Source organism: Tamandua tetradactyla, chromosome 16 (assembly GCF_023851605.1).
Source record: "Tamandua tetradactyla isolate mTamTet1 chromosome 16, mTamTet1.pri, whole genome shotgun sequence".
Taxonomy (NCBI): Eukaryota; Metazoa; Chordata; class Mammalia; order Pilosa; family Myrmecophagidae; genus Tamandua; species Tamandua tetradactyla.
In genome coordinates, this window is record NC_135342.1 from 22,486,697 (window position 1) to 22,502,949 (window position 16,253).

General features: G+C 44.1%; 1 protein-coding gene across 5 annotated transcripts in view; it reads right to left on the minus strand.

Annotated features, from left to right (window-relative positions):
• Nucleotides 1–16,253, minus strand: part of HNRNPUL1 (heterogeneous nuclear ribonucleoprotein U like 1) — a 32,604-nt gene that overhangs the window by 4,385 nt on the left and 11,966 nt on the right. For all 5 annotated transcript variants that reach the window (XM_077131773.1, XM_077131771.1, XM_077131769.1 and 2 more), the window contains exons 6-12: nucleotides 15,149–15,248; nucleotides 12,564–12,676; nucleotides 7,573–7,839; nucleotides 6,244–6,366; nucleotides 6,019–6,147; nucleotides 968–1,136; nucleotides 349–633 (exon numbers count right to left, since the gene is read on the minus strand). In XM_077131773.1, the coding sequence (XP_076987888.1) occupies nucleotides 349–633; nucleotides 968–1,136; nucleotides 6,019–6,147; nucleotides 6,244–6,366; nucleotides 7,573–7,839; nucleotides 12,564–12,676; nucleotides 15,149–15,248 (1,186 nt within the window). The remainder of the gene's footprint in view (nucleotides 1–348; nucleotides 634–967; nucleotides 1,137–6,018; nucleotides 6,148–6,243; nucleotides 6,367–7,572; nucleotides 7,840–12,563; nucleotides 12,677–15,148; nucleotides 15,249–16,253) is intronic.

The window sequence follows — 16,253 nt, forward strand, 5'->3', positions numbered from 1 at the left end:
ACATTTGCCTTCAGCGAGGTCCTGAGCTGGAACCCAGGACAGTGAACAGATATGGTTCCTCTTCTCGAGGAGCTCATGGTCAGATCGAGTGTCACTAAAACAATGGTAAAGTGACAGAGTGCTGTGACATGCAAATGGACAAAGGGCTTCAGGAATGGCACCCAGGGGAGCGGGAGAGAGGAAGAGTTTCCCTGAGCTCCCTGAGTCTGACTCATGTCAGTTCTCTACCAAAGTTCAGCCCATAGCTGGTGCTCAATAAACTTCATGTGCTAACTAAATAAGCAATCCCAAAGCCCCACTCTGACCTGGGCAAAGGAAGCAGGGAGAGCTCTTTGTGGGATGCCTCACCTCCTCTGTAGTTGCCTCCTCCACCGCTGCCTCCCCCTCGGTTCTGAAAGCCTCCTCGGTTGCCCCCAGGCGGGCCTCGGTTGTCATAGCGCTGGAAACCACCGCCACCTCCACGGCCGCGAAAGCCACCACCACCTCGGTTGTCAAAGCGCTTTTCAGGGGGTGGCCCAGCCTTGCGGCCTTCTTCATTGTATTGCCTCACCAACTTGTCTGCTTCCTCTCGCTGCAGTTCAATGAACAGAACCTCATCCAGAAAGTCCCCAACGTCTGGCAATGTGAAGTTGGCTAGGAGGGAAGCCCCAGAGGAAATAAGGAAAGGAGGTAAGTACCTTCTGAGGCCTGGCCCCCTCCAACCCCAGGAGCCTAAACTTCAAGAAAGGAGAAGACAGAGGGAACTGAAGTAGTGAGAAAAGGGGTGAAATGTGGTCCCAATCCCTTGGCCAAATCTCAGGGGCCAAGATATATTTTCTTTCCTTTTCTCAAGAGGTTGCTTAGTCCCACCAAATCAATAGCTCTCTCTATTCCACCACTGGGGAGTGGGTCAGGCAGGCAGAATCACCATTCCTTTGAAAGGAGCCATTCTGTTGCGATGTCCATCTGGGAACCATTTGTATCCTACCTTTCATTTCTAATACCGCATGGTCTGGGACATCCTTCCCTTCCTCATCGGTTCGCTTTATTGTTCGGTCTTTTAGGTCCTCATCAGTGGGACAAATTACAATAGCCTTCCGCTGGAAGCCTTCAAATGGTCTCATTTTTCGTCTCTGGGCTGACCCATAGACATTTGTCTAGGGGAAGGTAATAGAAAGAGTAAGAGATGGTATATTACAAGTTGGTTTTCTCCTCTGAAGGGTGCTAGGTAGGTTAGAGACAAAAAAGGATATTGGTTCTCCTTCTAGGCAGAGAAACTCAGGAAACTGCTGTTCTTTACTTCTAAGATTCTTGAGACTACCTTCAGAAACTGAACTGATTTGGAAAAAGAGGCTACTGTCAGGCAAAGGCTAAAGGATTCTCAATGGCTGGGCCTTACTTTTTGATTCTATTTAGTATTGTGCTCCTGCCTACGCCCCATTAAAAAAAATCCAAAGAGTACAAGGTATAAACCTTAGAGTAAGAATCCCCTCACCCACCCCCAACTCCCATTTGTCCTACTTCCCAGAGTTAATCTGCACTATCTTGTGTGTATATCTCTAGAAATAGTAGAAATATCTATGTGATTTCTAACACAAGCAAAATGGTACTATATACACTCTTCTGCAGTCCCCCAATCCCCAAATCTCTCTTTGACATCTTTGTCGGCATTCTTTTTAATGGCTACTCATTATTTACAGAATGATATACCATAATTAACAGCCCCTCCTTGACAGTTGTATAGACTACTCTCATCAACGCTGTGGTTCTTTTATTCTCTTAGTTCTTCCCTGAAACATCAGCCTCAGCCAGAAGCCTGTAACCAACCAGGGAGTTTGGTGAGGCCTGGGCTTTTTTCAACTGCAATTGTGCTACTACTTTTCTCTTCATGTGGTGGGCAGATGCCGGCACACAGCAGTGCTTCAGGACATAGGTGACTGGGAACAGTAATATCAGCTTCCACCCCTGAAGATCTACATGCTGGACCCTTTGGGACAGGAGCCCAGAACTATCAGACTCAGGGCTCCATGGACTCAGCCACGACACCTGCATCACCTGGATGTTGCTGAGAAGGAGAGCAGCCCAAACCCTACTCAAGCCTTCCTGAATCAGATCTCTGGAGAAGGGATCCAGGCACCCTCTTCCTGTCTTAACTCAGGAAAACAAAAGAACTAGGGTGATGAAGAATACCTATATTTTAGACAACTTTTTAGTGACTCTGACAGAGACCCAAAGTGGAAACCACGGCAGGGAAGAACCATCTGTAAAAGGACATCCACAGGCGGACAAAAAAGGGTTGTATTCTGAAGAGGCAGCCTGGCAGTATGAAAAAATTGGTAACTGGTCTGGTCACAAATGCACTCTGGGCCAGTCCTGTAAAACGGGGAAGAGTACAAAAGTCATCTGGTCACTGTGAAGCTCGAATAAGTTCATGTGAGTAAAAGATCTTGGCTTAGCCCAGACCTGGCTCAAAGCCAACACTCAACAAATGTAAGCCACAGTGATAGGATCATCACTGGATGGGGGTGCTGCAGATATTTATATTTGAATTCTGACCCAAGACAACAGATCAAGGAAAATGTGAAGCTTTAGTGGTTTGCCCACAGAAAGACTGTGAGATGGTGTGGAAAGAACAAAGGTGTTGGGGAGGGAGCTCTGGGTTGAAATCACAGCTGTGCCCTTCGTTCTTTGTGAGGCTGTGGAGAAGTCACCTAATTTAATTGAGCCTCAAATTTCTTCACCTGAAAGAGAGGGTTTGTACATACTCCTCCTGTGGCTCTGGGGAGGATTTACAGATGTGAAAATTCCTGGTATGCAGCAGGGAGGCAGCAGGGAAAGAAGGAACTCAACACGCAGAGTGCAAATCTGAAATATAGCCACTGTTCTCAGTATAGGCTTTCCAATGGTAAAGCATCAAGGAAAATAGAAAATGAGGAAAAGACAATGCGAGGGAGCGCCTCTTCTGAGGCAAGGAACAGGAAGCTGGGCTGTGTGTCAGCCAGAGGCCAGAGTCCCAGTACAGGCCTGCTGGGAGAGATGTGCTGTGAGGATAGCTATTCTCTAAATCAACCAGACCCTCTGGTACTGATGCAGACACCAGACAACGATGGCCTTCCCTGTCCCCAGGGAAAGTGCCATGGCCTTGAGAAGGGGAAGCAAAGGGATAGGTGTGGCAGGTACAAGCATGCAGCTATCAGGGCCTCAGGTCTTGAGCATAGGACCAAGGAGATGCCTTGGGCCAAAGAAGTTTAAAAAGTCACATGAGGTGACAGAGGAAAAGTTAAGTCCTCTTCTCTCACTGCTCTTCCTGACTTCCATTTCTGAAAGCAAAGAGGAAGGTGACATCAGGCCACAGGAAGATAGAATTTGGCTTTCTTCTGTTCAATAATCAGGTTTTCTCCTGACATGAAAATAAGAATGGGTGGGTACCAAACCATTCTGCTGACAACCTACTAGTAGTGTTTGCTTTACCTATAAGAAGTGACTCTATTTTTACTCCTTTGAACCCTAAAGGTTTGGAGAAACACTTCCTGGAGGTTTTATATGTGGCAGATCTGCCCCGCAAAGTCCTAAGGATAGGGCAGAAAAGAGAAACAACACCGCCAACAGGGCTAGTCCCTACAGCTTCCTGGAATGCAAGGAATGAGGCAGAGTACACCTGGATTAATAAATTCCTGGTGTTTATCCCGGGAAGTGGTGAGACTTGGAGATGTGGCTCCTCACATGCTTTGGAACTGAGGTGCCAGAACCCTCTTGGTGATGGCTTTTCAGATTACACCCTTCCTCCTCTTACTTCCTTGGCTTGGAGAAGGAAAAGAAGAACATCTAAAACATGCCAGCAGAAATGCAAACACTTGGCTTTCTTGAGGAAAGGGAGTTAGCTGCTGACGGCTGTTGCCACAGCAAATACAGTGAGGTCAGAGCCCCAGGGCCAGCTCGGCACTGCTGTGGTCACTGGGGGCTGTTGGCAGCTGTTGCTAGGAGACTCACATCATCGCACAACAGCTAGTCCACCAAACTCCTGCTTCTCCCAGTCCCACCCTGTTTGAAGATACTGATGCAAAGAGTTGGTGTGGGGCTGCCTGCATTCCCTGGTTCTCCAACAACCCTCAGACTCCAGCAATAAGGGCTATGGGACAGGAGTTGGGCTTCTCAGAGAGAAGTTGCACAGGTAATTTTGGCATATGACAGTCTGGGGAAATGAGGGAGGAACACCGCAGGCACAGGAGACAAGCTCTGCTGACAGCCCAAGTTTCCTATAGCCCTACTGTCTCCTGCCTACTCACTTGTATCTGCTTAATAGGGTTAGGTTGTTAATGGGAGAAACTGGCTGAATCCCAGAGGAGCGTACTTAAGGCTGGTGAGGAAAGAGTTTACTTTGGGCTCAAAGTGAGGCAAACCCTGGTGGAACCACATCCTTAGGAAGAGAACTGGAGTGTCAAGAAGGGAATGAGCTGAGGCATGGAGGGGGGAGAGGAAAGAAATACTCTTTCTTCAATGCCTGCCAACAAGAGGCAATAGTTTAACTTGGGGCCTCTGTTCTAACTCTGGGTTTCTGTTGCAGGCAAAGGTGTAACACCTGCCAAGAGGGGTGGCAGGATAAGAACTGCATGTTCTGAAGGCTGAAACCAGGTTGGTGATGTTGTCACGTCCAACTCTGCCTCTCACCAATGCCTGGCCTGGCTCGGGGTCACTATAGCCCTCTGAATCAAACTGGACCTTCAACTTTCAACTCAGGCAACATGGCCTTAGTGGGCCCTCTCAGAACCCTGCAGGAGGGCCATCTCCATCTCTGTAACCCAACTTGAAGTTCTGTGGCAGTCAAGGGACAGGACAGGCAGCATCTCACAGCAGAGGCTTTCTGCCTGTAAACAAGAATCCCAGAGAACTACCTGAAGCAATGTGGCCTTCTATACCCCTTTCCTCTTTTCTCTCCAGCCTTTTACCAGTCAAGCAAACTGGCCATCTCTCTTCTGATGAAAATCTGATACAACTTTCCCACTGCCCTCAGAACAAAGCTTGAACTCTTTTCATCACTTTTCACATCCTGGTTCAGACACCATAGCTCCAGAAAGCTTTTCCAAACTCCCATAAGGCCACAACTGGGCTGTGGCTATCTGAGAAATCAGCAGATCCATTTTCTACGAGTAAACTGACTTTGGACAGGATCCTTCCCATTATGGGGTCTCAGTTTCCCCTCTGGTCCACCTCCTTTCCATCTTTTTCTCCTCTGAAATTCCACAGCTGTAATGCTCACATGATTGGAAGAGGCTGTTCATGTTGTCACGGAGTTTAGGCCAAAGTCCCAACACACTTGAGTGCCTATGCCTGATAAGACACATATTCAGGGTGGGGGCTAGGGATCCCAGCCAGACAAAGGAAGAATTTTCTCTTAGTTCACACACCCCTGCCTGGCTTCTGCAGGCATGTTTTCCTCCCCTTTCAAGGATGGACATTTTAAAGGCCAATCTACATAACAGGAGGCTCAGAAGGGCCCGATGTGGGGAGATGTAACTGCTACAGAAAAACCAGAGAACAGAAAAGACTGCCCTTGGACAAGACCTGATGTAGATATGTACTTGCTGGTCCTAAATACACTAAGGAAAGCTGGGACACACATATTCTGTAAGAGAAATTACTAATATTAGTTACTATGGGCCAGGCCCATTGTCAGGTATAGGGGTGTCCTTATGATCCCCATTTTACAGACCAAGAGAGTGAGGTTCAGAGGGTAAGGTCACTACCCACAGGCAAGCAACTAAGAAGGAGCAGAGCTGGGGTTCAAGTTCAGACCTGTTTGGCTCTGAAATCCATGCCCTTCTCATTCTGTAAAACGGCTCTCACCTGGTCACAGGTGTGAGTCTGAGGTAGGATCAAGGGTGTCAGGCTCCACCCACACACTGGGTTCAGGGTGACCTCTTGACCAACATGGCAGATCAAGAGCATTACAGAAAAAAAGAAAAGGAGCAAAGGGGAATTTCCAGGCACCCAGTAAGACTTCTTCCCTCTTCTGACAACATAATGATCACCAATAAGTACCTGATCTAGGATATAGTTGCGTTTCTTGCGGGCAGCGATCTGGATGAGGCGGTTGAGGCACTGTGTGGCCTGCTGGATTAGGACGTCCCAGCGGCCGGCATAGTTCCGCTGCCGGCGTAGGCCCATCACCTGTGGGCAGTAGATGGTGAGGGACGGGTGATCCTTGTGGCAGAGCAGCACTCAGGGGTTGGGAGGTAGTTCAGAAGAGGTAGGGGCTGTCCTTACCCGCATCTTATCCATGATGGCATTAGTACCCAGGATGTTGTACTTCTTGGAGGGGTGGGAGGCTGCATGTTTGATGGCCCATGTGGTCTTGCCAGCAGCAGGCAGGCCTACCATCATCAGAATCTAGGAGAACAGGATGGAGAAGGGCTGCTGTGAAGCAGCAGGGTGGTATGTTCTGGCATGGCACTATCCTAACTGGCTGGTGACCATGACCTTCATGGTTGCCTCTAGGAAATGAAGCAATAACAGCATCAACCTCATAGTACTGCTGTTGGCAGTCAAAGAGATGAGGCTGGTCAGACTCTTGGGACAGGGCCTGGCACGGGGTGAGCTCTCAAACAAGCACAGAAATCATTAGCCTTTAATTTTTTGTTCAGACAGGATTAAGTGGTCTCTGACAGACAAGGAAAGGCCGAGGGAAGGTCATGCATTGGCACTTCCCCACTCCAGGGGTAGGGAACGAGAAGTGGTACAACCTTTCTATAGTCTGAGATGGAAACAGATGTACGCAGAAGGGCAGGTATCTAATCAGTACATTTGTAATTGGCAAAAACTAGATAATTTAAATGCCTGACATCACAGGAATGGTTAGGTTTTCACATTGTGGGATAAAGCTCACAATATAACACTAACTGAAAAGACAAGATAAAATACTTACATCTAAGATCTCAATTAAAAATGTATGTGTATAAAACTCACATAAGCACCAAGCTCAGGAAAAAGAATAGGATAAGCTCCAAAAAAATAGGATAAATTCCAAACTTTTGATTTATTTGCAGATGATAAAATTAGGGGAACTTTTAAATTTTCTTCGTATTTCTTAACGTCTAGAATAAATACAAATCATTTATGTAACAGAAAAACAGCTCCTGGAGCCAAATCAACCCAAAGGCCAATTCTCATTTTTGTTCTCAAACAGTTCAACCTAGGGTGATATGGGAGTGAGGGTGGAATTACACAACCTTCTTTAAAACACTTGGTGGCAGAAGCACTCACTGGAAGTTCCTTCGTGTCCTTTTCTGGCGTGAGGAAAGACTTCTTTTCCCGTGTTCTGGCCCTCACTGAAGGAACAGCATGTCTACTATCTTTTGGAAGCTTTCTAAGATTTAGGTATCTTACTTTAGCCCCGCCCTCTTTGGCTAAGCCACACCAATATCTCTCACCTTACACACAGGGCTTTTCAAGTCTGACTTCAACTGTAAGAAGCCAGAAGGAAGAGGCAATTTGCCTTGAGGTTACTTATGCAGTGACCTGTATTTCTTTTACCACACTTAGCCACACTATGTTCTAGAGGGATGGCCACCAATTCAGTCTTCCAGATTCACTCACCTCACACTCCGCCTTGCTCTTTGGTCCGATGGTGCCCCGGATCCGCTCACTAAGGGGAAGGTGCTGGATGAAGGTGAAGCCTGGGAGGACGGAACAGTAGGGCTCTGCCCTCTGCCCAAAGTTGAATTCCACAGCACAATTCTTCACCAGGACATGAGGGTAGAGGGCCTGACCCCCTAAGGCTTCCTTCTGGATTCGGAAGGCAATGCCCATCCACTTCCCGTTCTTGGTAAAGGAAAGCTCCACATCATTCCCACATTCAAAGTCCTAGGGAAAAAAAGCCAAAGGATGATAATTGCCAACACTTAGCCTAAGGCACTGGGGGCCATAAGGGGGAGAAGTAGATGCAGACAGTGAAATACAGCCAATATTCCTGACTGCAGATAAGGGAGGTAAGCACTAAGGAACTGCTTAATGTTGAGCCCAAAGCCCTTCTTGTCCAAGACCCTGGAAGCTAGAGGCTCAGGAAGGATAGACGTAAAGTAATTTCAAGAAGCTCCAAGTATTTGAGTCTTATACCTAGCCTGAGATGAAGATGAAGAAAAAGGCAATCCTGCCTTGTTAAATTCTAAATCTTAGAAAGCTTCCAACAAGGGCTGTCTATGAGGATAGCAGATAAAAGGAATAGTGCTACAGGGCCCATTTTAAGTCTTGAGTGCAGCTCTACAAATGCAATCATTCATTTACTCAACAAATGTTTCCTGGGTTCCCACTTGTCCTGGGGCACATGTCTGCTGTGATGATCTGGGCCTGCCAGAGTTCAGGAACTAGAGAGAAATTGGAGGATACACTTTATCATAACTCAGAAGGAATACCTACCCAAGAGTGAGCAAGTTTCTTTAATGAGGGGCTCCCTAAGTGAAATCCTAAATGAGAAATGAGCCAAGTTTGGGGTGGGAGGAGAATGTTCTATATAAAGAGGAGGGTTGTGTAGGTGAGAGAACACAGGGTCAGGCCAGATGAAGTATGAGGATGAAGAGAGAAGTACTTTCCGGTACGGTTATAGAGCCAGGCAGTGGCCATAGTGGCTTCTTTGATAACCATTCACTGAGTTCCTACTGGACAAATGAAATTTAGCGGCTAAGAAGCAGCTTAACTTTATTAAGGTTAAATTCTTGAATTTGATAACTGCATTTAAAGTGGTTACATAAGTGAATGATATCCTTGTTCTTAGGAAATGTACATAGTGATATGTGTTCAAGGTGCATTATATACATAAAATATACTCAGTATTCAGAAAATAGGTAGATGGACAGATATGGCAAATGTGACAAAAAATTAAAATTGGTGGATCTGGGTAACTGGGGGGCAGGGGGAAGGATATAAGGGTATACTGGAATCCTCTGTATGGAGCCTGAATTATTTTTATAACTGTCCTGTATGTGTGAATGTATTTCAAAATAAAAAGTTAAAAGAAAAGCTGCTGAAGCTTCTACCACATACTAGCTGTATGGCACTAGGCAAAGTATTTTATGTTCAGTTTCCTTATTAAAAAAAGGGAGGGGGTGAGGGTAATATTTTTACTGCATAGGGTTGTTCTAAGATCAGGTGGGTTGGCACAATGAATCCATAGTAAGCGCTAAATGAATGTAAATTCTCACTGCCAGATGCAAAGCACTGTATTAGAAATTAGGGGCTAGGGAAGAAGTGGTGGGAAGGAGACATGATCCCTGTCCTTATCCTGTGGAGGGCTCTCTAAGTCACCTTAGAAGTTTGGACTTTATGCTACTGGCAAAGCTGAGCAGCTGACTTGTTTTGAAAAGGGGAGTGGCTTGGTCCAAACTGTGTTTCAGAAAAATCACTTTGACTGTAGGGTAGAAGTATACAATTAAGGGAGACTTAAAACTTGGGATCAGACAGCAGACTGAAGCAAAGTAGGAGATCCAGTTTCTAACATAAGGTATAAGATATGATATCTGAAATCAGAAGGCTAGCCTGGAACTCGCCCCTCAAGTGGAGAAAGCCCACTCATCCTTGGAGTTTCCTTAACATCCTCCTCAGTGCTCACAGGGCACAGTTCTGCGCCAGTCCCTCATCTGGGCCGACACAAAACATTTGTCAGACCCAAGTTGGACCCAATCCCTACAGCCTGGTACCCATCACATCCTCCCACCTGAGCAAAAGGTCCCTGCTACTTGAACTTCCATAGAGCCACCAGATCCATAACAGGAACTTACCATACTGTAAATAAACCATTACCCTTGACTAACAAATCCTCCACTGACATAGCCATCTTCTGAGAAGAAGGAGTGGCTTGACCACTCTCCTATGCCAGTGTGGGGCCTACAGAAGGTTCACCCTCCTTAAGGTTGACATCATTCAGTGGACACCATAACCGTCTACACTGGTTTTTGTAGCCTCATCTCCTGCTCTGCTGGAATGCTCTCCTAGGCAAGTATTACACTTCTCACATTATGCTGAAACATTCTATCTAGTAAGTTGTTTTGTCCTTTTTGTTTTGTGAATGTTGAAAACTCTGACACAAATTGACATAAATACCCTCCCCTCTGGTTCCTGACTGGCCACTGACTTCGTACCTCCTAATCTCCACCCTGAACCTTTCAAAAGTTATAGCATCCTTTCTTTGAACAAAGGATACTGCACATGGAATCTTAAAAACAGAAGTAGAGATGATCTGGCTGAAGCAGGAATCAGGCCTGAAGCTCCATACCACCACATACCCACAGAACCTCAGGCTCTGACCAACAGAATTTGGAAACACTGTCACACACAGAGGACATGTTAAATTCCGCAACCTCTCTGGGGCACAGTCTTAGCAATTGCTATCAAAACAAAGTATATTTTGATTGAGAAATTATACTTTCAGGAATAAATACTACAGCAACACTCCCAAAGAACACAAAGAAAAATGTGCAAAATGTTCACTTCAGCACTGCTAACTGTGCTTCTCTAGGGGAGTGGGAGTGGCTGAATTGCATATGAGATCCATGTGCGGGGATACAAAAAGATCTCCACAGTATTCTGGAAGGTGGCAAAAGATAAACTATCACTACAGCACTGTCTGTTTCAGCAAACAACTTTCAGGTCCCTAGCAGAAACTGCTAAATTAAATTTGGGTACATTGATGTCTTCATTAGAATACTAGAAAGCCACTCAAAAAAAAAAAACACCGGAAGCTGACATATCTGCTACTTGGGGATATTGGTTCCTGTACATAAATTATGATACTTTCACACAACTACAGATTATATATAAAAAGAAAGATGCCCTTTCATGTAGTGATATAAAAAGATCTCTAAGATACATAGTTAAGCAAAAAAGAAAGATTCAGAATAATATATACTATGCTACCTTTGGTATTAAAAAAAAAGATTTTCCTTGGCTTTTGGATTAAAAAACCATATAAGGACATCTAAGAAACAAGTCAGTGGGATTCATGTTTACGGGAGGTTATGTGGGGGGAGAGGGAGGAGGGCTGATAGAAGATTTTCATGTGTACTTTGTACTTTTTAATATTTGTTTTACAGGAAGCTATGTCAACTAATAAATTGTAGTTAAGTAGCTAATAAACTACTTAAAAAGCATTTTTGAGTTAGATCTAGAATATTTGTGTGGACAGTGAAAGATGGTCAAAATCTGTAAAATGGAAAAAATGCAAAGTTTGGAGCAGTTTATAAAGTATAAACACAGCTTTTATTTATTTTTAAAAAGAAAACATGGTATTAAAAAAGATGATGAGACCACAAAAGACAAAAAAGGTTGAGAAACTCTTCCAGGTTAAAGAAGACTGAACCAGAAACAAAAGTTATTCTAGAGGACACTGTTGGGACAATCAACAAAATTTAAATGTGACACAGGGTAGATATTATTATATCCATGCTAAATTTGGTAACGATTGTGGTTAATAAAATAGCTTTGTTCTTAAGAAACTGACACTCAAGTATTAAGGTGTAAGGGAATAAGATATATGCAACCTCTCTGAAATGGGTAAGAGAGAAAGCATTACATGTGTACATACACATATACACACAATGGTAATGATCAGCAAATGTGACAAATGTTAGAATCTGGATAAGGGTATATGAGAATTCTTTTTTTCTATTTGTTCAGCTTTTCTCTAAGTCTGAAATTATTTCAAAGTAAAAATTAAAAGAAAATGTACATGTGTACAAATATGACAGAGAGAAAGAACAAGACCAAGAGGAAGCACCTGTTTAGGTGGCATTCTCTCTCATAATTCCTAATGATAATTGTACTAACTAATATTTTCTAAGCACTTACTGCATGCCCAGGCATTGTCCTAAGCGTTTTTAATGGATTAATTTAATGACTCCACACAAAGTCTGAGGAAGGTGCAAAGATGATCCTCATCTTACAGGAGACAGAAATAAAGGGAGGATAAGTGGCCCAGGGCTGCGAATGGAGAAGCACGGAGTGGATCCAGTGAAGCCTAGCCCCAGACCTGACAGCCATATTCCACAGCACTGTGTTGTGGTTGCTGTCCAGAGCAGGAAATCTAGCAGCAGCTCAGGTGCACTCTATCTTGCTCTATTCTGCCCCTGCCCCCCACCCCACCAAAAGTCGTACACAGGTGGAAGCCTTAAGTAACCAATGTGCAGAGCAGGGAGATGCTTCAGAATGAGATGATACCAACGTTGGGCAAGAGCCATCAACACTATCTTCAAGAGCAGATAGGCAGAGAAAGCAAAGAAATTCCTGGGTTTGTTTAGAAAATGTCACTCCACTAATCCAGGAATGGAAGAAGGCTGTGCACACCTGGTGCCCCAAATCTCTTCAGGGTGCCACCTGACAGTTTTGCACAGAAGACCAGAGGTAGAGTGGCAGAATTCTGTGCAAACTGACTAAGCAAATACTCCTGTCTGTCAAAGAGAGACAGAGGTATGGCAAGAATGGCTGGATCTGGGGGAGAGAGAGGAAAGAGCAGAGGTAATCTGAAAAAGAACTCAGCAGGCCACCCTTGACACCCCAAAACATGTTTATGCAAACTCCCACAGGCTGCCAGCACTCACCGCAAAGCAGCCAATCACATCATTCTCTGCAAACTTGTCTCCATAGTTTTCAAACCGGCTATTAGTGGACTTCTTTCCAGTACCTCCATAGCCATAGGAAAAAGGTTCTTCCCCTGACAGAAGAAATAGGCAATGGCAGGTTAAATCTCCAAGTCACAATGGCCTCTCTGGCTGTCACATACTTTAAGAAAAAAGTCATTTTCTTTGCTAGTTTTAATACTCAGATGCCTTTCTTTGGAGGGGTAGGGAAGGTTTTGCTGAAAGGAACCCTGTGTTAAGCAGAACTCTCCAGGGACTGATGGGTTTAGGTGTTAAATCTGGGAGTAGGAGCTGAACTGAACTACACAGAAAGGGAGAATTTGGGGGAAAAAAAGGAACAGAAGAGAGGAGGTAGATGGAAGATGGCTCTATGCTGAGAAGCAACCCTTTTATGTGATACCCAAAATTCAAAAAAGTCCATGAAGGATATTGATGTTTAGTGTCAGTGGACTTTTTGTGGTAAGCGGTTAAAGGGCTGGGTTTTGCTTTTGGAGACCATGAGGACTGACCCCTGAGAAAGGTACTGGATTTTCCAGGCCACAGAAGTGGGTGCTGATGCAACCTGACTGAGATCCCCTGGCTGTCACCTGGGGTATACAGATCCTTGGCTAGGAACCCAAGGAGCATTCTGCCAGAAAAGCAGAGGCCAAAAGCATGGATTCCAGGTTGGTTCTGCCTTAAACCAGCTGCATGAACTTGGACATGCTGTTTGACCTTTCCAGGCTCTGTATCTCCATCTGTGTAAAGTGCCTATCACCTACATCTCAAAACTGAGAAAAAGATCAAATAAGATGACATATATGAGTCTTAAATGTGCTAATACATAAAATGAAAACTGTAAATCCCTTTAGACCTAGCAAATCTACTTTTAAGAATCAATCCTGGGCCATGGTGGCTCAGCAGGCAAGAATGCTTGCCTGCCATGCCAGAGGATGCGGGTTCGGTCCCCGGTGCCTGCCCATGTGAAAAAAAAAAAAAAGATATTTAAAGAATCAATCCTAAGTGAACAGTCAGATAATTACATACAAGGATGGTGGCTCAAGTGTTTCACAGTAAAAAAACTGCAGTCAAATTAAATGATCTGCAAAAGGGAACTTGTTAACTAAATGATACAAAGATTGGCTATCTATGGAGTACAAGTTTAGGAGAGATTTTAATTTTTCTCTTTCTGTATGGCCTGAATTTTTACAAGAAGCATATATTGTTTTCATTATCAGAACATTTATTAGATAATTAAGGCAGACCTCAGCATTGGTCATCAAAATCTGTCACCTGGGTTCAGGTCATTGAGATCTAGGGTCCTGGGATAATAACTTTGGTGGTTTTTTGATAAGTCTCCACCAAAGCAGGATCCTGAGATGCCCCGAGGCCACAGCCCTGGTCCCTTCCTCCCCTTTTGACCTGTGTTGGGCTCTGAAGAGAGGATCCCAGAACTTAATGGAGCTTAAGGAACTTATTTGTGGCATGGTTTGAAGACAGGAGACGACTAATATTTTTTTCAGACAGGAAAGTTTTCTAAAGAGAACTTTGGATCCTCTTCTAAGAGTTGAAGGGTAAGAATCAATTCTTCCTAGAAAGATTAAGTGGATGTGGTCCTACCAGTTGAAACTTCTTTTTACCTAATATAGATTTTTTTATTTTAACATTTGTTCCCCCAATTATTTATTTTTAATCCATATGTTTTACTCATCTGTCCATAAGGTAGATAAAAGGAACATCAGACACAAGGTTTTCACAATCACACAGTCACATTACAAAAGCTATATTATACAATCATCTTTAAGAAACATGGCTACTGGAACACAACTCAACGGTTTCAGGCACTTCCTTCTAGCCTAATACACCTTAAACCTAAAAGGAGATATCTATATAATGGGTAAGAATAACCTCCAGGATAACGTTATCTCTTGACTCTGAAATCTCTCAACCACTGACACTGTCTCATTTCTCTCTTTCCTCTTTTGGTCGAGATTTTTTCCAATCCCTTGATGCTGAGTCCCAGCTATTTCAAGGATTTCGATCCCATGTTTCCAGGGAGGTTTTCACCTCTGGGAGTCATGTCACATAAGGAGGGTTGTGGGGGAGGTGGTGAGTTTGCTTGCCGTGTTGGCCGAGAGAGCAGGAGGCCACATCTGAGCAACAGAAGAGGCTTTCTGGGGGTGACTCTTACGCCTAATTATAAGTAGGCTTAGTCTATCCTTTGTAGGGATAGGTTTCATATGAACAAACCCCAAGATTGAGGGCTCGGCCTATTGATTTGGTTGTCCTCACTGCTTGTGAGAGTATCAGTAATTCTCCAAATGGGAAAGCTGAATTTTTTCCCTTTCTTGACATTCCCCCAAGGGGACTTTGCAAATACTTTTTTATTCACTGTTCAAATCACTCTAGGATTTATCCTGCCAGCTGAATCTCATATGTCTGAAAACATTCAGTGGCATACGCCTGATGCTCCACCCCAGGTAGGAACATTCTGTTTCATGTAGAAATCCTGAGAAACCAGGGGTAATTGCTCTACTCTCTGGACTGCTTAGCTGACCTCCCCTTACCTAGCTGAGTGCTGCAGGAGTCCAGAGACCAGCCAATGCGGACCACGTGAGGGTCAGGCTCCGTAGATGGAAGGTGCTTCACAGAGATTTCCTCATTGATCTGGGGACAGAGGATAAGAGGCTCAAGATTTTCTGGTAGCTGGTCAATTACGAGGCAATTCAAGGACACACACCAGGCATTAAAAAGTAGCACTGGCCCTAGCTGCTGAGGAGAGGCCAAAAATGTTCAAGTTGCTTTTACTGAAACCAGGGCCCCAAGGTGCTCAGGAAAGCGCAGGGTCCTCTGACATAAGTATTTTCTAGTTTTAAGACTTGCTGCAGAGTAAAGAGGGACTCTTCTGTGGTAGAAGGATAAACAGGTGCGATGTCTTTAGAGGACAATCTAGCAGCCTCTATCAAAATTGCAAATCCACATGCTCAAAAACCCAGCAACTCTTCTTTTAGTTTATCCTACAGATATATCTCTGTCTCTAAGTATATGTATACGTGTATGCATATATATACACACACATACACACATGTATATACTCCCTACACACAGGAATATTCACTGCAACATTTCATATTAAAAAAAAACAAAACAAAACAGAAACAGCAGGTAATGGTGGCTCAGTGGCAGAGTTCTTGCCTGCCATGCCGGAGACCTGGGTTCAATTTTCAGTGCCTGCCCATGCCAAAAAAAAAAAAAAAAAAAAAACAGAAACATTTATCAATAAGGCATTTATTGGGATTACATTATGGTATATTCATGAAATATGATGCAGCAGTTAAAAAAGAATGAGACAGAGCTAATGCATTGGTATAGAATAAGTCAAGATATAGTATTAAGTAAAAAGTAGAAAAAGGGAAAAAAAAAGCCTTCTAATTCAACCTCTAGGTTGCCTAATAACCACATCTGCCTGTATTGCTTTGTGGCCTCTAGTAAGTTAGCACTGATTTTTTTGTTTTTATTATTACTTTTTAATTAGAGAAATTGTGGGTTTATAGAACAATCCTGCATAAAATACAGGATCCCCATGCCCTACCCCAGTACTAGCACCTTGTTGTACCAGTGTGGAACTCTTACATGGATTTTAAGATGTACATTTTTCACATTTTAACATCT